General features: G+C 40.5%; 1 protein-coding gene across 8 annotated transcripts in view; it reads right to left on the reverse strand.

Moving 5' to 3' along the window:
- The window catches only part of enah (ENAH actin regulator), a 90,762-nt gene that overhangs the window by 37,152 nt on the left and 30,124 nt on the right, over window positions 1-23,486 (reverse strand). For 3 of the 8 annotated variants that reach the window (XM_068342128.1, XM_068342127.1, XM_068342126.1), the window contains exons 2-3: window positions 8,598-8,763; window positions 6,609-6,786 (exon numbers count right to left, since the gene is read on the reverse strand). In XM_068342128.1, coding sequence (XP_068198229.1) covers window positions 6,609-6,786; window positions 8,598-8,763 — 344 coding nt within the window. Of the gene's footprint in view, window positions 1-6,608; window positions 6,787-8,597; window positions 8,764-22,020; window positions 22,773-23,486 lie in introns of those variants that run through there. The other 5 variants (XM_068342131.1, XM_068342129.1, XM_068342132.1 and 2 more) reach the window with 3 other exon arrangements.

Here is a 23,486-nt window from a genome sequence, read left to right on the forward strand (position 1 = left end):
AAATAAAATTTTTCATCCTAGATTGGACAAATGATTTGGGGGAAATAAGTAATGTTACAGTAGTTAAAGGTTGAAAACATTACAGTGAGTGAAGTCTTGTTAGTGTCAGTACATGTTTAATCTCTCTGTCCACAAAGCTGATGTGGCAAAATGACGTCTTTGCTATTCAAGTGAATGTTGTGTTCTTGTTTTAGAGAAACTGTTGAGGTTTGGGGTTTTCGTGCCGTGATAATGATCTTTCCACCACATATTTTCAGTTCTGAAAATAGAAAACCTTGTGCGGTGAGATGTTTTTCATTAGTGAGTATCTGCCAGACAAAATAAGGAAAGTTTTTTCACCTCAGGATAAGTAACAAAAAACTGTAGGGTGCAAAAGCTCTACTAGGGGATGATGCAGCTAATCTTGTGATTCATTAATTTGTATGATGATATTGTTACAATATCCTCATTGTGTAAATCATAGAAAGTGCCACTAGTATTCCTTATGTAGTGTGTGTTCCCTGTTGATTCATATAATAAAAGGTTCTTTACACAGATTTACTCAGATTGCAATCAAAAGTTACATTTTTATTGTAGATGAATATGTGCTTATGCAAAAAAGTAGTGAAACTCCTCTGTCTTTTCTTGTAAATTAGACTTTTGGACTTTTCATTTTGATCTGGATGAGAAATCCAGGTGTGAAACCTCCCATGGACAAGTTTGGTCTTGGTTCAGATCAAATGAAAACATGGTTTGATTTGTTCACAGCGTGAATGCCTTCAACTTTCAGTCCAATTACAGGAACTTACTGCAGGATACCATCATCAACGAATAGAAGAATAAAAACAAATGTTAAAAATGAACCATGGTAACAAATGGAGAAGAGGATACATATTTAATAGTGATATAATCCCAACAATCATTTGCAGTTGAGATTATTGCTGCAACTACAAGGTTAGTAAACGTATATGAGAGTCATGATGTACAGTACAATCGACCAATCAATCAGTGCCGTCTGCTAGTTGCTGATGATACAAGCTCACACTCGGCTAATGCTGTACAAGCTAATGCTCGGCTGTGTCATGAGACACAACCTAAACAGACTGCATAATATTATATATGTTTATGCTCCCTTGTGTTTTCTATTTGGAGCTTTTCATTTGGTTTTGTCATATTTATTTATCATAACTTTAAAATCCCTTGTGTGGCTCCATTAGCGGCTTATACTTTGATTATTTGTATATTCATGACTGTGGCAAACACTATAATGACTTTAATCTATACATACAGTATCATACACACTGTTGACAATGACGTATTGATGCACTGAACATGTGGCTTTCACATGTACATTTATACTCCAACCTTCTGCCTTTCTGAAATGTTCCTGCACGGCAACTAGAATCCAGCTAAACTATTGAAGGGCTCTGTAGCCAATCAAAGGAAGACTCCTTCGTTACGCTATAAAAGAAAGAAGTAGTTCACATCTGTCCCAGCAAAATTCAGCTCCTGTAGTAGCCAATGACTGCACAGTCTCCACATGATCCATCTCATCTGATATTACAACTCCAAAATTTTAAAGATCTCTCCCACTTAAATGTTTTTAAAGTAAAAAAATACTTTGTGTAATTATGTATAAAACGCCAAACATATTTTTACATGGATAAAGACAAATATGCACTCAATCATTGTTTCAGCAACTCAAACAAAGCATCACAGTGAACAGAAGAGAAAGACTACTCACTCCTGAGGATGATTCGAGCATGGCTGACCTTCTGTTGCTCCTGGGAGAATCTATGAACTCTTGATGCAGCAGGCATATCTCTGAATACCTCAGTGATGGGGGCCTTATGGGACCTGGGTTTAGTAAAGCCTCTGTAGCAGACAGAAATTATACCTACTTCTCTATTTGAGTTATCTTCTTTCCTTTCCAGTCCGATTTCCTGTAACATTGTCTGACTTTTTACTCACTTAACTGCCTCTTTATCTACATTTAATGACAAGTCTTTCTCTATTACTGCCGCTTCTTCTTCCAGTCTACATTTCTCCCCGCTGCTGTCCAGCTATATTGCATTGTGTCATCTGCTGCTGTGCCAACCTAAGCTTTGATGCAAGAGACCGTGTGCTCATCAAGAGGAAGAAAAAGTGGGGCAGGCATGGGATGGGGGTGTAAGGAGGGGTGGATAACCCTGCATGCCAGACTGATGTGGAGCACCGGAACTGTTTACACCCTCCTGACCTGCAAAAGTAAACTCCTGCAGGCCACCTCAATAGACGACATGTCCCTCTGTGCCTCTAACTCTCTCAGGTTGCACCCCCCCCCCCCAAAAGCTTTCACAAGATTCAGAGCCACATGGTGTAACCGTAAAAGATCGAAAATAAACGATGATGCCCAGTTAGCAACTCTTCACATGTCTCCACAGAGACAAGCTCTTGCCAAGTGTGAGTCTGGCTGTCCAGACAAACAGACTAGACAATTTGACTCTACTCCTCTTCTAAGAGGCACTCGAACAATCCAGTCCCGATTAAACACAGTCCTACACATGGCCGAGTATATTTAGTCTACGTATGTAAACTTTTCAGATAGCTGTACTTGAGTATTTCAAGTTTTGAATACACCAATTATGATCTGTTTTTAAGATGTGACACCTCTATGGATTAAACTGCCAACAGTTTACGAGGTACATGAATTGTCTTTTTCAGTTAAGAGTGCTTACACACTAAGTCATCAATAATAAAGTAACACCACATTATTAATAACAAGGGGGGAAATAAATGGCTCAGCATTTCTACTCAAGGTTAGGAATAAGTAGTTCTTCTAATAAAGGTTTTATTGCTGCTTAAAAACACTGTTCCTATCTACACTAATGGTTTAATATTAAAGACAAACGCTACAGTCAGTTGGAAACAGAAAATTTACCCCTTCTACTTTAATCTTTATATTTAAATTCATAAATACGAAGGTTGTGAGAATCAATGCAGTATTGTATCATTCAGATGTCATTTCTGAACTACTGGATGCAACATTTCAGGATTATATTATCCATTAAGCTCAAGTAAGATCCAAATGTCACTGAACAAACTACTGTAAGTAGAAACCAGAGCTAAAGGTCCTCCAACTCACACTTCAGTTTGCTGTGATGAAAAAATAATAATAAAAATAGAAGAAGAAATAAAAAGAAATCTGAAAATTATATTTTTCAGGCAGTATTCATTACATTTCTCTTTTTTCTTTAAGCACAAATGGAAGATCTCTGCATCTCATTTAATTATATGTAATTGATAATAAAATTATAAAAGTGATGATAACAAATTGACCCGCACACCCAAAAACAAACAGAATAAAAGACATCTGTAATAATATTTGGTGTAAGGGTATTGACCTTTGACCCATCCCCCATAAGATGAGGCATAAACGCTGCGGCTCTATTTCTTCATGCAGACCTTTCAGCACCAACTCTGAGCGCTGAGCTGCCAAAACAACCACATAGGTCAGACCGGGTGAGCCTTGTTTTCTGACCCATCATTCACCAGAACGTGATGATTAGGATGAAATGTTTACTGACGTCAGTGTCAACCGTCCTGTTTGGTTTCCTTTAATAGAGTCAGAGTAGCATCTGTCACACAAACCTAACCTTCCATCAACATCCACCTTGTCTCTGACGGCTTACATTACGTTTGTCCTCATCACCTCCCCCTCCCTCTCCTGAACCAAACCACAACAGAGACGGACGGTCAGCGGCGTGTGACCCATCCCTTCCGTGCTGCTCCACTTTAGCCTTTTTAGGAGAAGCGAGTAACTTTGATAAACACTCTGTGACTGGAGCTTCACTCCTCTGCATGAGCTCACAACTCTGAGTCGTCACTGTAATCCTGAGCCAAAAGACAAATAGCACCGAGGTGAGGAAGAGGCTGCTTTTAATAACATAAGACCAGTTGATGAACTGGGGAGTGTGTATGTGTGGTGTGTTCCCCAACGTCAAAACCATGACTGTGCTCTCATTTTGGAGGCCTAATAAATGACACACACACACACACACACACACACCACACACACACACACACACACACACACACACACACACACACACACACACACACACACACACACACACACACACACACACACACACACACACACACACAGACACACACAGTCCTCATTCACCTGACAATGACATAATTCCACAGATGAAACTTTTGTCTTGGTCAGTATATGAACTAAGTTCAATACATCATGATTTACTGTATGTCTGTAATGAATATTGATCTGCTCCTGTAGCATGTGAACACTCTTTACTGGTATTCTGAGGCACTTTGGATAAAAGCTTAGACTGCGAGTTGTGAAAGCACTTCTCTTATCCACCATAAATCAACACGTTTACCTGTTAACAGTTGTGCTGGCTGGGATTTTGGGCCTCACATGGGGCCCCAAGAAGGGCCACTTTAGCCCTACACAATCACTGTAATCTAATCATCCCATTCAATCCATTTAAATAGCTATGTGCAGGTTTGTGAGTCCCTCATTGTCCACCACTTATGATTATATATGATTATGATGTTCAGTGACAGGGAGATGTTAAAATACAAGACTTTGCAGACATGGATGGAACAACCTGCACTCCTCTATTTCACTTTGATGTCAAACTTATCTCTCTTGAAGAAAAGTGATTTCAGTCATCAGTTATCATTTAAATGCACTTTCAGTTGTCAATTCTCAAAAGAAAAATCTACACTAATCAAAATCTTAAATCTAACAATGTCATAAACAGTCATCTTTTCATTTAAAATAAATTGTGTTGTTTACGTTTTTAGTTGACTGATGAAGATATGAATAAACACCACACAGTTGGTAAATAATCTATAATAATGAAAGAATCCCAAGGAAAAAATCAATACCAAAGTCTTTTTTATCGATTAGCCAATAGAGGCTAGACAGTTGTTTCTGATTTATGTAATGATCATTATGTAGGATGCTCAATGCAAATCCTGATTCCAAACATTTAATGTAATCATTTGCAAGCAAACTGTTTAATGTAGCCCCATCCGACCTCTGAGCCCCTAGAGGACAGCCTCCTCACCCCGTTCTGTCTCTCTGATACTCCACCTGTTGTTTTGACCTCACAAACACAGAAACAATGAGGAGCATCACTATCAGAGTAATTAGAGCATGGGATTAGGATATGAGAGGCAATGGAAGAGGAGAGGAGTTTAGGAGTCAGAGCACATTTTATGCCTGTGAAAAATATCACTGACCTGAGGATAGCAGCTGAGACAATGAACATTAGTAAGATTAGTCAAAAAGTAATGTACCAAAATAAAATAATTTAAATGTGACATTCAATGTATGAATTTGGTTGATAATGTGTTGCAATGAGATGTTGATTCAGGGGACGGGAATTATACAAGCCAATGGCTTCTACCCGTCAACCCTTTTTTTTCTTTTCGGATGTTGTTGATGTTCCAAAACTGATGAAAGTTAAGTCTGCTGTAATAACATGTCTGGAAAGAAAAAAAATAAACTGAATAAATAAATATCTGTGGTACAATTAAAACGGATTGTATGAACATATGTGTGCGTGCGTGTGTGTTTGCAGCAGCCTCTTGCCAAGTGGTTTGCCATTTTATGCTGGGCTCTGTGGTGAATTTACTAGTGTAACTGATAAACAACAGTATCCGTCAGGCTCAGAGACTGAGTCAGCACATAATCAATGCTGTTACCAGAGGGAGTCTCTCCTGAAAGGAAGACTGGGGACGTTCCTTTCCAAGTTTTCAAAAGCATCATCATCAAAGTTGTTCCCTAAATTAAAAACAAATTCTGCATTTAATTGAAACTGTCTCTACTAACTGCAGTCAGTATTCGGCTTCCATTCATTGTAAAGCTATTAGCGACTCATGTTCACATGAAATATTTTTATTGTGTCACATGTCTTCAGTTATCCTACATTTTTCACATAATGTTCTCATCCACTGAAGGATAATACACACAGTTAGTAAAAAGCCAGCTAGTTTATATCCGGTCCAAACCACAACAACAGCTTTATTTCAATGCTCAATTATTTAATACAGAGGAATTCCTCAAAGCCTTGACCTGGAATTATCATATTCTTTTATTGTTACAGAATAACTAGAATCAACGAAGAGGAGATCACAATAAGACAGATCTCTAATGCCTAACAATAAAAATCTTTATTTATACTTGTTCAAACAAATTTTGTGACCAGATTGCTGCAGTAGTTAGAGGTCGCAGCAAAAATGTGATTATTAAATTCAAACTGGTGAATTTTCCTCTCTTGTGAGCCTCTTACTGAAAAGAAAAATGATAAAAGTGATTGCATCTGCAGTTTGCATCACCAGATGTCATGTAGTCTTTCTCCTCTTGGATATCTTCTCAGTGAGTTTTTATTCTTAAAGACAGTATCGTTTCTAAAAGTTTAACAAGGTCTGACTTTAACTTAATATTCATTATTTGCTATAGTTCAGGTTGTTTTACCAGTTGAAAATGTCCACTTTAGAATGATAGAGTTGCATTAATTTTAATACATTTTTCAGAGGAATAATTTGTGAAATTAAGAATTGGTATGACATCACAAACACAATAGACTTGTCAATACAGGGAAGCAGATTACCTGTATCCTGGGAGTTGAGAACCTCTAGAGCGTGCATCATGGCACTGGCAAATACATTGGCGTCCTCCTTGCTGCCAAAGTTAAGGCCATAGACCTGCCGGGCGTCGCGCCACTGATGGAAGGTCTGCGTGGCCTGGTTGTACTTCAGCCCCTTGGGAATGGCACAGTTTATCACCACCTGGACAGAAGATGGCTTCTTGTGATTAATATTTTTATTCACCATGAAAAAGTACGTTTTTTCTGTAATTCTACAACCTCTTCGGTGGAGGAAAATCATGATGATAATCCTAAAACAATTAACTATTAAGTTGTCCCACTACAAACAGGATACACCCCAGATGAGACACCAGCTCAGTGCTGGCCTCATGAATGACAAAAAACACAAACACTCACACCTACAGACAATTTGGTGTGACCAACTCACCTAAACTGTATGTTTTTGTTGGGAAGAAGCCAGAGAATGCAGTAGAATCCATGCAGACACGGAGAGAACATTTAAAAACTCCATACAGAAAGGAATCAAACCTGGAACCTTCTTGCTGTGAGGGAACAGCGCTACCTACTGCACCACTGTGAAGTCATTATGTGGTAAAAGGTCAATCATAGCTGCTAGTAAACAGACTTTATGATCCACTCATTCTGGGTTTAGCTTCTCATGCTAATGTCAGGAGAATTAATGTCCTGGGCAAACAGCCAGGCAGACAGCTACACCTCCAGCAAATCCTCCTCTCTTCTGCAACCTTTACGCTCAGAATTAGAAAAAGGTATCTTGATCCTGATCATAATTACAGGCACACACACACAAATATATACTCGTTTGTATATTTTCTATCCGATTTATCTGAATTACAAACGAAAAGATAGCATAATCAGGTTTAATGCGTTCTAATGTCAGATAAAATAAGATACTGAATCTGAGACCTTCAGGCACCAGCTTATCTAATCGGTTCTCGGGCTCGTTAAAATTTCATAGACACCACAGAAAAGACGAGGATTGCACGCCACTGAGAAGGTCATATTTTATTCTTAGAGCATAACACCAGCCTGGACAATAAACTACACAGCTAAAGTTTGAAACCAGTCTGCTAGAACACTGAAAGCAATATCTAATGCTGGAGCTGGCAGTTTATTTAAACCCAGCAAGAAATAATCTAGCATCACATTCTGGGATTATTACAGTTTTTCTGACTGACGTGGAGCGTTCCTTTATTGTTGGTGGACCAGGAAATAAAAACAAGCAGCCTGTAGATGTGAAAAAGAATTGAGCCGCCGTGACTCCAGACGATTATTGAATACGGCAGTGAAAAACAAACAGAGGAAATGAGTGTCTTCTGATAGCAAAGCAGCTCAAATTTATAATAATCACACTTTGGTATCATGGCATTAGGATTTATTAGATAAGAATAACAACATTCTAGTGTCACTCAGATTTGTCTACTGGCAATACCCATGTTTAAATGCATGAACGGTGGTGTAAAAAAGCTGAAGAGATAAAGCCACTACACTGAAATTAGTGGGTATAGACATTGAGGATCCCATGACTCAATCTTATACCTGCTGACAGCTTCTATATTAGATTTACCAAACTATTGGCAACCCTTTGCTAAACTAAGACCACTGAGCCCACATTGTCAAATGTGATTCTTGCTACCTAGTAGCATGTGCACACATGAACACCACACTGGATACTCAGGTGATGGAGTCATGTGCTGGCATCATCGGATACTTGACACTGAACAGTTTTTATTCACCATATTTGGGTAAAAGTCCACTTTGCCTTCCTTTTCTCTGCTCTAACAGTCTTTATGATTCTGATGGATATGCAGCTCTGTTCCTGCCAAAAGTGTCACACACAACATGTTTGAAACAAACTACCTCATGGGTGGCCACTGGAGTAAAGCAGACTTTTCATTATATTATGTAACACATACTCAGCCTGGTCTTTCCAGTTAACGTAACACACTGTCCATCTTTGTCTCATCTACTGACCTGATGATCTTGGATCTTGCGCCCCACCACACGGAAGGCGTTGTTCCCCGTGTGGTGGTAGATGTGGACTCTGCTGAAGCCGGTGGATCCACCCGCTGGGACCCACTTCTTGTTGGCATCGTCGTACACCATGACGGCAGCTCGTGCCTGGCAGATACTCTGTTCACTGCAGAGACAAAGAGACAAGAGGAGACACAGTCTTTAGAATGGGAGTCAATTAAGTTTGGATAATCATTCCCAAACAAACTGCTTTTTTTTAATGTAACTGTCCCGACACTTGATTAGTTCCTCTTATCAGCGAGCTCTTCTCCATGCCCTAATCAATGATTGCTATTAAACGGGGATTTGTGCTTTCATCTGAACCAAAGTCGTCACAGCATCATAATCTCTACACACAGCCGTTCCAAATGAGCAGGAAAATGTCACCAGTCTTAACAACTTCCCATAAACCCAGAGTCCACTACAATTCAATCACTCCTCAAGATACTTCCTCATATTAAAAACATTCCAGTTAAATATTCCCGTAAAACATCACACAGAAGAATCAAGAATGACAGAAAGGAGATATGTTAGGTAAGACAGGCTCAGATACACCGCAACAACATGGCCTCCAGTCTTTTTCTAGTCTGCAGAAAGCTTTTACTAGCATTGGAGCACAATGAAGGAGTTCACATGAGATTCAGTTTAGAAGATTTCAGCCCTAAAGCACAAAAATAATCAAATCTGCTGCCTGGGTGGCTGTTTTGAACTCTGTATCTGTCCCAAGAATACTTCTGTCTTCCCAAGAGTCCAGGCTTTGAAACTGATAGCTAGACATCGCAGCTTCATGCCCTGTGGTTATTAAAGGGAAAGTCCGACATTTCAAAGTCGCTGTTTTTCTTTTAGGTCAGGCAACAGGGACAAGAATTAATTAAAAGAAAAAACACAACTTCAAAATCAGCAGCAACAGAAGCCGAGATCTCCTGACATTTTATGTCTGATATGGGTCACATGGTGCTAAAAATTATTATTCTTTCCACAATGTTTCTTGACCAGAGAGATGCAGCTATCCTTCTCTGCCCTCATATGTGCTGTTATTGAACTGCACTGTGATCCTGTGTGAGACAGACTGCAGGAAGCCAAAATGATTCATGGCATGACTATAACTGCTAATACGACAAGGTGAATGCAAAGAAAGTGAGGAAAGGGAAAGACGCAGAGGGTGGACCGATTAACAAGCACAGGGTGTTTAAAAAAAGGAGGAAATGACAAGCAAAAATTGCCCAGGAAGATGAAAAGGAAGTGTGAAATAGTGAAGAAGGAGAGCTGGAAGTTGGGAGAGGAGGACAGATCTACTTCCACTGAGACACACCTCTAGGTGTCTTTGGAAGGCAGACAGCAGCAGTCTAAACAGTCGGCTGAAGATACTCTGGGTTTGAGACTGTTCTGTTATGAGGATGATGCTTTTTGAAGTTACTGAAGCGTTAATCTCCTAAGAGTATTGTGTGTTTGTGCTTAAAAGAAAGAAGTCACACACACAAGCACACACATATACACACACAGTAGCTTGTCACATGTGCCAAAGTTTCTTTCTCTCTCCAGGTTTGAAGCTTCTTTTTTGTCAAAATCCTTTTGATAAAGCTCTAAAACATTTATGTCTGGTGTGTACACAGAACTTAGGCGCTCAACAGCACAAAGACAAGCACACACAAATATACACACGTGCACATAAGCACACACACACACCTCCTCACACATCCAGCTCTTTCACACTTCCACTAATGGGCTTCATTATGGTAACAGAAGCTGAGTGGTGTTAAACTCCACAGCAGCTGATGACCTGAAAGAATGGCTGAATATCCAGGTTTCTTTCTCTAAAACAATGCATTAAGAGGTAGCGCCTTTATATAATGAAATAAACCAGCTCTCTTGACTGAGTGTTTACTTTAAATGTAGAAGCTGCTGCCTTGGTTACAAGGTTATAAAGCTTACATCTCTTAATATAAAAGTGTAGTGTAAACATTAGAATATCATTCAAGTTAAATTCAATAATTCGAAGCTGCAGAAACGTGACTTCTTGTTCTGTGGTTAGCTGTTCAGGCTCTGATTTTTCCTGCTGGTCTGTGGATTCGGTCTTTTGGTAAATCCATCAAGCAACCATTTGGCCAGAAGGAGCTGTGGTTCTGCACCGGAGCTTTATGTGTCAGTTCCTATTTGGTAGACTGCGGTAGTTAAGTTATAATTCACTATCCTGTGGGATTTAGACCCCACTAGATATTACCAGGGATTATTTCAAGCTGTTTGTTATCTTGGTTTCTGGGGATGTTTCTAGGGATTAAAGTCTTCCAACCACTGATGACTTGTTCAAGTTTAGTTTCCTTCTACCAAACAGACATGACCCCAATCAAAAGCCCTGACCCATTCATTTAAACTTAGTCTTTAATTCTCTGATCTTCTTCAATTAGCCATTAAAGGGACCATTGAAGTCTCTTTTTATAAAATTTAGTATTTACAGACAGGCACTAAACCTAAGCAGGCAACTGAATCAACCATGCTCTTCAACAGATAGTTATCTGATCATAATGTCTGACAACATTTGAGTTGGTTTCCTTGGCTTGACTGAATCGGTTTATTTTGGCATTTTGAAGCCTCTATTCAGATCCAAACTAATAATTAACTATAACAGTCATTTAGCTTAGCACAGAGTAGGGTTGGGAATCACAATGACTTTTTTTTCTCCACATTTACCATTAGAACTTTATTTATGCCTAAACTGTCATCCTGGTGTTCCTTTGAGAGCCGGACTGACTTCAGGTGCTCTCCTGTTCACATGTCCGGGTCCTGATGTGTTTCCTTATTTCTTTTGTCGATCTGTAATAACTTCTGCATTGGTCTCATTGTGATAACCGTGGTATTATTACTTCTTTTAATTGTTTTCTGACTATCTCTGAGTATTTGTGGTCCAATGCATGGAGTATGTGCAGGATTACTTCTTGATTTAATGCAGTGACCTCTTCCAACTAATTTTGTTAATCTGTTCCCATCTTCTGCCGTCTTTGAATTCCTACTGGCCTCACAGATACTGATGTTTGTGAGTCGATAATACAAAGAAACAAAAAAAAAAAGATCTTTTAACGAGTCGTTTGAGTGTGATTTCACCACCCAGAGCTTCCTCTAAGCTCTCATTTGAAGCTGAGAGGCTCTCTTGATCACGTTCAGCCAATCAAATCAGACATTTTAAACAATCACATCCGAGTAATAAAAAATAATGATTGCATGTGATGTTGATTGTGGTAACTTGATTCAGTTCGATGAAATGTCAGGGTGCTCTCATAGCATGGAAAAAATTTAAGTTCAGGACCAATGCAAAGACCACAGCCTCTGCCTGCAAAGGTCTAAGTCACAAACCTCCACCACAGTGTGCTGGGTCTCCGCATCATGCGTGTGCAATACACACACATTGCTGGACATTTTTGTGTGGTGAGTGCACAATGGTTTGCATGTGTATGGAGTGTGATTGTAAGTGAGCGTTATTCCAAAGGCCTGAAGCTCGGCTTCTTTATGACCGCTGCAAGCTGGAAGCTACAAGCCGGAGGAATCCAGAGTGTTTGAGAGGATGAAAATGTGGCAACTTAAAGAACAAAAAAACAACATGAGATACACAGACAAAATGGTCTTAAAACACATCTGTACTCCGACGGGATAAAGCAAACATGGCTGCAACAGAATTGCTGAGTTCTCCACTCTCAAAACGACAATGAATACATTACTGTGCAAAGAAACTGCACAACTATCTCTCATTTACACTAATGACTCCATCATTAGCATTCCTCATTGAGATTATTCTAAATTAGGCGCCGGCGCTCTGCCCCTTCGTCTTTGCAGCTACTTTAGGGTAGGTGATGTCAGACGCACTCCCAATTTAATGTGTTTTTCTGCTTGTTAAGCACTTGACTGGTTAAATCCAGTCCTGTTGACCCTCCTCGTTTTCTTGTTAAACCTCATATTGAACATGTCAGCCGCTGTCTTCTTCTATTTATAACACCATCAAACTTTCTGTCAATCTGCAGAGCTACAAAATGCAGCACGAGTAGGTTTGATATACTGTATAGGCCGCATGTTTTTAAAACTGGTTTCTTATTTTTGAGCTATAAGATGAGACTTGCTGTGTATATTTGGGCCCAATCCCAATTCCTCTTTCTAGCCCTCAAAACAGACACGACAGGTAGTGGCTGAAGTCTTTTTTTAAGGAAATGGGATGCCACCAGTCGCATCATCAGTAAACGAGTTATGTTTAGGATAATTATCATTTATCATACAATTTATACACTGACCAAGGATACAACAGTCAGGTCACTCCCACAGCAGTTTGGCTAGGATGTCTTCTTTGCTCAAGCATTCCATGGAAAGATTATAGCTGGCCTAATGTGTCCTGTGATGTGAATATTGCCCATGCACACATTCTGACATCATTTCTGGAGGGATATATCCTGCTGCCCTAACATCAGGATTCCTGATGTTTCCCCCAAAAGGCTTTTCTAATGTCCTGACATTGACAACAGCTGCAGCACCACAAAATTTAATAAACATGTTGCGTTACTGGGCTGCATTTCACGCTAGACTCCATAAAGTCAAACAAGATGGAAAAAATCTTGTTATTTTAGTTTCACATAGATGCCACAGAAGTCCTGTTTCAAAAGCAGTCTGCCTCCAACCCAGTTAGACATGGACATCACATCAGCTTGTTAAAAGGTCTCCAATGGAGTGAGGGGGGCACTCGCACACGCACACACACACAGATACCACACACGGTTAGAGAGGAAAAAAATCAGACGAGAATAGAACTGCAGAACGGGATATGTGATGAGAATATTTCCATCTCCCTCATTAATGTTAATGAGGCTCAGAGTAAAAACGGCTCTGACTTCAAAGAGGAACAGAACAGCTCCAGGGGCTTTGCCGCCATGATGTCACATCCTGCCAGGGTAGGGTATGGGTGGGCAGAAGGCAACACAGCAGTGTAGCTCCAAAAGGAGGAAGAGACAAGGAGAGATAGGGAGATGAAGAGAGCAGAGGGATGCTTACATCTTCTGTCAGATGTTTATGGAGGGATCACTACTGATCTGGACTTTCTTGACTCTGGTTACTGAACCAGTTGGTCACTGCATTACTAACATGGGTGGAACTTGTGACTTATTTCTATGCCCTTATTGAAAAGTTACATAACCAACCAACATATCTAAAAATAGAAACAAAACAAAAAGGGGTAACTGCAATCTAACTCGTGGTGTCTGCCAAACTCAGGATAATGGTTTAATCTTTATTATTCCAGCTGTACTGTAGTTCTGCTGTATCTGTGCATACATCCAACATCTCTGTGTTAATCTGATAATGTTACAGATCATACACCACAGGATAGATTTGATTTTAGACCAGTCGAAACAAATGAGAAAACCTTTTCTACCATTAAATACTGAAATCATTCGCGAATCTGAGGTCATAATAATGGCACCTGTTTGCCAAACTTCATGTCACATGACGTTAAAACAACAAAACAGAAGATCCATTACTGTCTGATACCCACAGGGTATCTCCTGACTAACAACAGATTTGACATCAGTGAAATAGTTTTACATAATTGATGCTGGAGACACAGAATATGAACAATGTGATAAAGAGGAAGTGAAAGTCCAGCTCAAACAAACAGGCAATTGTCTAGCAACCATGGGCATCTGAAATCTATTCTGCATTCTGTCAGCAACCATTTCTTCATTTAACCCCTACAGTTGGGCCAAAACCTCCTGCCAGAGTAAGAAACAACCAAGTCTTCAATGGCCACATCTTGATGCAATTAGCTTAAACATTTTCACACTAAAAGATTTGCAAATAATAAAAATGACGGCAAATGACAGGATTTCACTGAACTTCACCTCATGTGATCTCTGCAGACGCAGCTGTGTAAAGAAAACAGGACAGCAGATGATGTTGCCACTGGCCATCTTTACAGTGAGAACAGAAGAGAATAGAAGACACATCTGTGGATGAGGAAAGGGTTGAGAAGACATGGTCAACAGAGGCTGTGCGTCCCTCAGCTACAACTGGAAGCGAGACTGTTAATATCTACAGTGCCTAAAAGGTTAAAATGTTAAGTGTTGCTTGGCAACAGCATGGGATGTTTTGGGCTGCTTCTCTTCTTGGCTAATTAGATCTCACTCAGACAGGACTAATGTAATGGTTCAGATACTCGTGAAAAACAGAATGGTTTGAACATTAGCTGGAAGTCAGATCAAACACCGACATACCGGGAATTGGAAGACTGGACCTGCAAATGCCCCATAATACGAGATACAGTAACCTAGGTCAAAATTTGGGTGCCAGAAAAGTTTGGTTTCCCGATTGTCAGGGATTGTCTGCCTCATTCTCCAGCGTTCTGTTCATATGTCACAGAAAGTTGTTATTAGGGAGATCAGCACCCTAAAGGTCAATTAAACAATAAGAAAAATATTCAGCAAATATTCTGATGGATTCATTGGCTTCATTTTGCTCTGAGCAAAAACATCTGTGGTGATTGTAAAAAGCTGTTGATTACTGACTGCTCGTCAACACATTTGAAGCTGTCATCTTGGGAAACTGTGGCTGGCATGTTTCCCTTCTTACCGACATTTCATTCCATTCTTTTGTGCACTTCCAGTCAAGGAACGAACAAAAACTGCTTGTTCACAGCATTTGTTTGTTTCCCAGTTGTGATAGTAATTTAATTTACCTCTTGGGGGTACTTCCGGAACAGATGTACATTTCCACTCATAGCTTCCTATGAAATCACCGGCCCTTTAAACATTTCAGCTGCTCGCTCTTTAAATCAGTTGCCTCCAATTATTGTACAACTGCCTCATTTGCCTCTTCCTGTTTCCTCTGAGGTAAAGGTGCACGCATGCGCCTTTATCTTAAAGAAGTATGACTTTCTGATTGTGATTACAGCAGATTAATTAGTAACTACCTAATTATAGAGGCAGTTCTTTCCTCTGACTGCTTCTCTGACTCCATCTCTCTCCCAAAGACTGACTCAGTCTCTGCAGTTTGGCTTGAAATCCAACAATAAACTGACGCTCCTCTCTGAAAGGCTAGAGTCAGCTCTCCCCAAGCTGGGGGAGGATTATAAATCATGTGTAGCTGAACAAAACATGAGGGGAATAATGAAAATGTTAAATAAGGCTTTTCCCAAGTTTGGGTGTGGAATCCAGCAGGGGAGTCCTCTCTACGAGGAAGGAAGGAATCAGATTTGTGCTGGTACCAAGGGGGAGCACAACTGGCCTCAGATGGAAAGAGTGGGGGTCCTTATCATCTCTTCTCCACATTTTGCAGCCATGTGTACTCGTCCTTCTTTCTTAATCTCTAACTTTCTGCATCGCTGACCCGTCTTCCTTCCATCATTTCAAACACCCCCCCCCTCATCTTTCCCTTTCCGACTCCTCAGTGTCTTTGTCTTTCTCACTTATGGTGTGGAGTATGTCGAGAGCTTTCAGCACATATGGAAGTGATCAGGAGCAGGCAGGAAGAGCTGAGGCCCTGCAGACAAGAGAAACTCCCTGTTGAACCATCGCCTGCAGGTATTCCTCATGTTTGTGAAGACAGTGGATTGCTCAGTGAAGCCAAGAGACCATCACAGGTTTTTAAATGCATTCAGATTGTCCTTCACGATGTGAAAAAAAAACCTCTATGACTGCTTTAATAATGTGTGTCATTCTTTGATTATTCCTGTCTCTCTGTACAGATCACCACAACTCTCTAGCTATAAAATTACAGCGCAGTAAACCCAGAACATTAAGAGGCCCTAACTAACAAATGATCAAAATAACCTTAATACCGTATTGTCAGATCATTTCGTGTCTAATCAATGTAGAAAAGGTGAGACATCAATCTCTTCATGTCTTGCATCAGCATCCTCCATAAACCACACAGAGTGGAACATGATACTAGACATCATACAGTCTCTTGAATACAAGAGGAGCATACTGCAGACTTAATTGTCAGATGACCTTTAATGATCGTAGTAATGATGACTGAAGCAGACAAGACAAGGAACAGATTAAAAGAGACATAAGGAAAAGGTAGAAGTAGATGGGAACAGATGTTTAATCCAGAAGACAGACATTTGTGTCCTGAATTCCGTCGTGTTCATAAAGTACACATATGTTTATAAAGAAAATTATTCTTTGGATCACAAAGTATTAACCTAAGCATGAAACCTACTACTTTACAGTCTGGAGGCCTGACCCACAGATCAAATGCAAGCTTATAGTAATCAATACAATCAGCAGACTACACAAGACTCCTTTATCACTCACTCTCTCCAACACCGCTGCCTTTTTATAGGACCTGCAAACTGTATCGTCGCCCTGGCAACAGCCTCACAAGGGTGGAGTTTGATCGCTGCTAAAAGGAAAAAAAGAGAGGAGCGGCTCTAAAGATGTATGTATGTATATGTCACGATTCATTAATGAACAGCTGCCTGTCTGCAAAGAGGTTACCTACTGTCTAATTCTCTGATACACACACACATAGATACACACACAGACACATACTGTATGATATTGTGGAGCATTGAGAAAATACCTTGTGCTCGTGAATATGAGTCATCCATTCTACCAGATGGTTGGAGAGAGAGAATAGGAGAAGTCCAGTATTGTGACATGATAGCAGTAAAAACACCTGAGGTGTGACAAAGCAGCCATCACTGCTAGTGGATATATATAACCCAGCACAGCCCACGGACAGAGAGAGGCTGTGTGTGTGGGTGTATGGGGGCAGACACACATTCTTCTGCAGGTTCTACGTATTCAGACTTTCAGAAATAGAGTAATGATTCTCAGCGCTGTTTCTGTGAGCAAAGGTCATGGCTTTGCCAATAGCTGTAGCGCAACTCAATGGGGAATTACACTTGTCATTTATATTTGGGTCTCAAAGGACTTCACAGCACCCACGCCGCGGAACTGTGTGTAAAAAAACCATAGCCTAAATTGTCAATGAAGCAGAAGAAAGTGATAAATATAAGCAAAAAATACGTCATGGGAATCACAGCTACATTCACAACACTAGGCTTCTAGTTAAAAACGGCTTTGCTGTGGATCACAAAAAGTGCATATATTTAAAAAAATGTCTTCTTCCTGTTCAGGAAAACAGGAAGACATTTTTAAGGACTTGCAGGGAGGAGGAGAAACGACATGCAGGGACAGATAATCAAAGGGAAAATTCACATTTAACACCAACAAAGCACCTTTGTCTATAAAGACATGAACACTTTAAACAGTGGTAAGCACTGCTGCTGAGAGTCAAATTCAGCTTCACTGCACAAATCACAATAGTGCTGTTTTGTTGTTCACTAATTATTTTCTAGTAGGTTAATGCAGACTATTACAGTGTAAAACATTATTGCCAGGTAATTACCTGGACCATCGACTGGCCCATCTAAACACCAGGCTTGTTTAAGGATTCACGGAATCCTTTTGGGTCAATTAGTCTTCAAGTAGCTCCCTCACAGAACCCATTAGCTGACTGAAGACGATCCACAGGTGGCTGGTGCCCTTCGATGACTCCACCCTTTTCATCTCCGTGGCAACCAGTATCAGCAGGTTCACCCTCTGGAGAGAACCCTCATACAGGCGGTACTGACCTTTCACTACATGAAAGGGCACGCTTTGTCAAAGACAGAAATGAGTCACAAACAATCCAAAGATTTAGGCGGACTTTAACCGATGGCCTGTGGGTTCAAAAAGTCATTTCATTTAGAAAAACAGTTAGAATACTGGAGCAGCAGCTCTTTGGCAGTGGTCCTCTAAATGCTAGAAAAGAGGGAGTATAAATAAGCAACTCCTTCACATACGTAACACCCGATGGCTGTGGGATCCAAACACTGTCCAGACTGTTTTCCCTGTAGACAACATCCACGTGGAAGCCTGTTTGTTAGCATGTGTTGGGTCATGGCACACACAGATAGAGTTGTGTATTGCAGGGTGTTTGCAGGGTTCAGAGTGCAGCCAGTGTGTTAACTGGGCTCCTGACACTTTTTACAAGAGTCTGATCATGTTCCCTTTCACACAGGGACAAGGGGCACATTGAGAAACCCAGTAGGTCTGAACCTGGGCTGAGCTTGGTTCTGCTTTCATTCCTCGTTTGTCATAAGGAAACCAACAATTTAAGCATTCAGATTGGTAACTGTGTAGGTTTGTTTCAACACAACGATGGATTGAGGTCAAATGTTCGAACTTCATAAAATACCTATGAAATGCTCCTGACTCTCTAAATCACCTGTGAATGGAATAACTGTCGAATATGGGAACCTTCAGAAGAAATCTGTTTACAATGGTTTTGATATTAAAAAAAGGAGCAATTTTTACAACAGAATTCTAACCCTCGAGACTAGTATAAGAATACATAATATTCACCTTATTGGATACATTTAAATCCAGCATTGCATTGTCAACGAAGATGTCATGTGACTGGATGTCACTTAATTTTTATTTTTTTTTGAAGAGAAGCATTTTGACGTGTTGCAGAATGAAAAGCCCAGCTGCAAACAATAAAATGAATGAAGGTGAGTTCTGTTTAGCTGCTTCACTGTCAGAGTCCTGCTGTACATGCTGGCTCATTATCAGCACTGACGGGACAAACTGGGACACTTGGATGCACCAGAACCATTGTTAATGTTATTTGCATTTAAGCAGAGGAAGCTGCTATTAGTATCAGTGTAATTGGTTCTCTGCAGTTTCACCCATCCCAGAGAGTACTGTGGTCTCGTGTCGCCCTGGGAGCAGTGTGGTTTGGTATCTTGCTCAAGGATACTTCAACATGTACACTGCAGAGGATGGAACCACTGACGTTGCATCCTGTTAAATAAGCTGGTGATCCTCTTTCATTCGGGATCGGAATTCAACATGAAACCAAGAAAGATAATCTGATTACTTATGTTGTTCATAAATTGCAACAAACTCAAAGTTTTGCTTTGCAAAAAGAAATGCAGCAAAGAAGTCTCGATGGCAAAATGGCTGGGAGACATAGCCAATGCAGGTTGTCAATTCTTCAGCACGATGGTGAAGAACAGGTCCAAGTTCTGTTAACAGTTTGCAAGTGGACATTAGCTTCAAGGGCTAGAATGGTTTGTCACCGGATTGGCTCTCCCAATGGGTCTTGTGGTGTTCTCCACAAAGTGTTTTCGTAATCATCTATATTATTACTCCTAAATTTCAAACATGTTTAGCTTTTCGGGGCAGCCCTCACGATTCTGGAGCAGATCATGACAATAAAGACTGGTTCTGTAAACTCCTTCTTTATCAGGCAACATGGGCCCAGCACCACCCAAGGTCCAAAATTGTTGCAATTTAGATCACATAGTCACAAAATTCATGAATGAATATGCATGATCTCCTTTTTGTTTCATTGTACTTTGACTATGTGCCAACACAAATAGTCATCCTTATTATACCTTATTTATCTGTAAGTGGTGTCATCACTTAGCTAAAGTAAAAGAGTGTGTGTTCTGAAAGGATGAATGAACATATTTAGCATTAAAGAGATTTATTCCAAGGTAGCTCATGCTGTATGGATTTAAACATTTCCACTCTTGCAGCGATGTTGAAAGGACTGTCTTCATATAATTCTAGGCATAAATCAACTCAATCCCAAGGACTGTGGTCCAACAGTCTCGCACTAAAAGTGTGAGCTAAAGACTGATGCTCATGCAAAATACAAATAGCTCGGCTGACCTTATCCATCAGACAAGTCACAAACAAAACTGATATAATGAAAGAATTTTTAATTTTTAGGTACACTAAATTTTTTATTCTGTGCACTATTAATAAACAGTGCGCCCTCGTTCCTCGTGCTTAATGTGTTCCATGAACCATTAACGATTAACAAATTTCACGATTGAGCGATGATTTATATTATAATTTATGGTAATTTAAACGTTTATGACCCTCCCCATACTGATATTAAACTACCTTCTATCTGTATTACCTTTTCCTGCACTCTAATCGACTGTTTATTGCACTTTCGTGTCTCATGTAAGTCTGAGACTCACAGAACGAGCGCACTTCCGGACGCCATCAGCCAATACAATGCGAGTACGGTATCACGTGACTGTCGACCAAAAATCCTCGATGAAGTGAAGTCGATGCGCGAATGTGCGAAGGCGTACTGTATCTCTATTACATTAAGTTTTGCAAGATTCTATGGATGTAACAGATTTCTTTTCTTCAGGAACATTCATAACAAAAAACGGGGAAATGATCTGAAATCTGGGTGAGCTGAACAACCAGGTATTTTCATAAGGGATTCCTCCCTTCTCGTAAACACATTTAGCCCACTGACTCAAAGAAAGATGCTTTCTGACATTTGAGCAAGCAGCATAAATAGTTAAGCAGAATCTTCTTGCTTGACATTGTTAAAGTAGAAAGACAGAGATGTGGATGGTGGTGATCCAGCTTTCCCAAACCAAGCCTTCAGGGAGACGAGTGTAAAGCAAGAGAGGAGAAGCCTTTCAGAGTTGAACAACAGCATAATCCTCACACAACCATCATTTAAAGATGAAACAGACAAACAACATAACTAGAACCTCTATGAGCTCCAGATGAAACACTTCAAAGTAGGAATTCACGATGTCATCATCCACCAGTGTTTATATTAGAAAACTATGAGAATCCGGAATACAGTATGCTAATCAACATTAGCCTTTTCATTACATATGTCACTCAGAAATAAAGCAAGAAATACCAAAAATATATGACATTTATAATCAATTTTAATTCTCTTGTTCAGATGCATTATGGAGCACGTAAATTTGGCTTCTTAGTTTAATTACTGTTGAGTGATAGTACTGATGTAACTAGGCTGGTACCCTTAGACGCATCCTTAGAAGAAGAGATGTTTATCCAACCCCTATCCCCAATTTGCAACCAGTCTGGCACACCCTCAAACAAAGATGGATGTTAAGAGTTCATTGCCAACTCTTGCAACATGATGATGTAGATAAGTGGAAATCGTTGTAGTTGGCTGCAAGAATCATCACAAGAATCTGATGATGTCAACTCTGGTAACTGATAGATAAGTGACAAAACACTTGATGATCTAGCGAGGGCGCTTTTCCCTACTGACTGACTGTTTTGTTAACAAGGACTGGCAACAGTGTGACCTCAAGGATGGCTCACTGCTGTTTAAACTCTTTTATGGTAATTCCATAGTACAAAACAACCAGCAAGCAGGTAAGCAAAAAACAATGGTCTCTATATAAATCAAAAAGGGAAGGGACACCCCCCCAAAAAAAACCATGAACCTGAAAAGGTAGTTCTCACAACTAATTCAACACAAACACATGATATATGAACCAACAATCAGGTAGGTTAAAACATAGTGGAAGAATAAGTAATTTGAAATAAGGTGAGGTACGTACCGGTGGATTTCCATTTTGGAGGACAGAACACATCTTTGACTGAGAATGAAGCCAGAAGCTTTGGACTGGGGACTGGAAGACTGGATCTGCATGTCTCTACACAGCCTAACCCTAACCTCACTCCCCTCCTCTTCTCTCCCGTCTCCTCCCCTACCAGCCGTCCCTTTCCTAGGCGTTCCTGTCTTAGGGTCTATCCTCACTTCCACTCCTTTACTCCGTAAGCCAGTCAATCTCTGGTTTCACTCCCTCCCTACTGATCAGCTCTCTTCATCATCACATGTAGGGTGCCAGTCACCCACTCCTACCCCTCGCGTCCCACCTCCTCTCCTCAAAGCCCCCGTGTAAGGGTGATTCCTCCCTTCATATGTGCAAAGTCAGCGAGTCAGCCAGAGAGCGACAAAGCCATGCAGAGAGTCAGCCAGCGGTGATTCTCCCATGGCGGCAGCACCACCAGTCGCCAAGCGAAGGCACTCGGCTTGGTCCCAGTCGCTCAGCAGGGGTATCCAGGCAACAGGCTCCTGATCCCGTACGCTCTGGACTCCGTGGCAGAGGATGTCAGGCAACCGTTAGGGGGGAATCACCGCTGCGGTGTGACTGACTCAGCTCCGCTCAGGAGGGTTCAAGTGGGTCTTTTCTTGGTTTCCGTCACTCCTCTTCGTTTCGCCTGGTTCCCTCTGCTACATCCATCTCCTACCTTTTGTCACTCACTTGATCTCTCCCTCTTTCATCTGCCCGTGGCTCCCTCCCTCACAGCTCCACTTTCTGCTTTTATCAGTGTGATTCTCCACGCGCTTACGCTCTCTCTCTCTCTCTCTCTCTCTCTCTCTCTCTCTCTCTCTCTCTCTCTAACTCGCATTACACCCACTCAACTCATCTCCCTCACTCGCTCCAGAATAAATATGCTGGAATGCTGGAGAGAGTTAGAAAGAATAAGGTGCCACAATTAGGGATTTTTGGTGGCACTGGAACAAGGATTAGTTTAACATCTGACAAACATGCACCTCCAACAGGAGGGATTCTCCTTCTTTACTGCACAACAAAACTTGTGGCGTCGCTGCAAGGCTTTCATCCTTCTAAATATGGTGCAGTGAACTGAAGACCTGCTCCAACAAAACAATGAAGCTCATAGTCTTTCTTTGCATTTCAGCTCTAATCAGTTGACACAAAGGTGAAGTATGGCATCAAATGTGTAGATTGGAGTCACGGATGTAAGGGATGCACACAGCTAAATGTCAACAAAATCAAATCCAAATAATATCTATCATTGTGTTCATATTTTTACGACCCATCTACTGTATGTGATATCAGATACAAAATCATTCATGGAAAGTGATTATTTACATGACAAATTAAATGTAATTGTAATGTATTTAAACTGGAGTTAGTATCAAATTGCTGCTTTTGATTGGTTCTCTTAAATTTTTTAAATCCTTGACAACCTTGGAGACATATTTAATCAGATTATA

The sequence above is a fragment of the Antennarius striatus genome, chromosome 19, assembly GCF_040054535.1.
Source record: "Antennarius striatus isolate MH-2024 chromosome 19, ASM4005453v1, whole genome shotgun sequence".
Classification (NCBI taxonomy): domain Eukaryota; kingdom Metazoa; phylum Chordata; class Actinopteri; order Lophiiformes; family Antennariidae; genus Antennarius; species Antennarius striatus.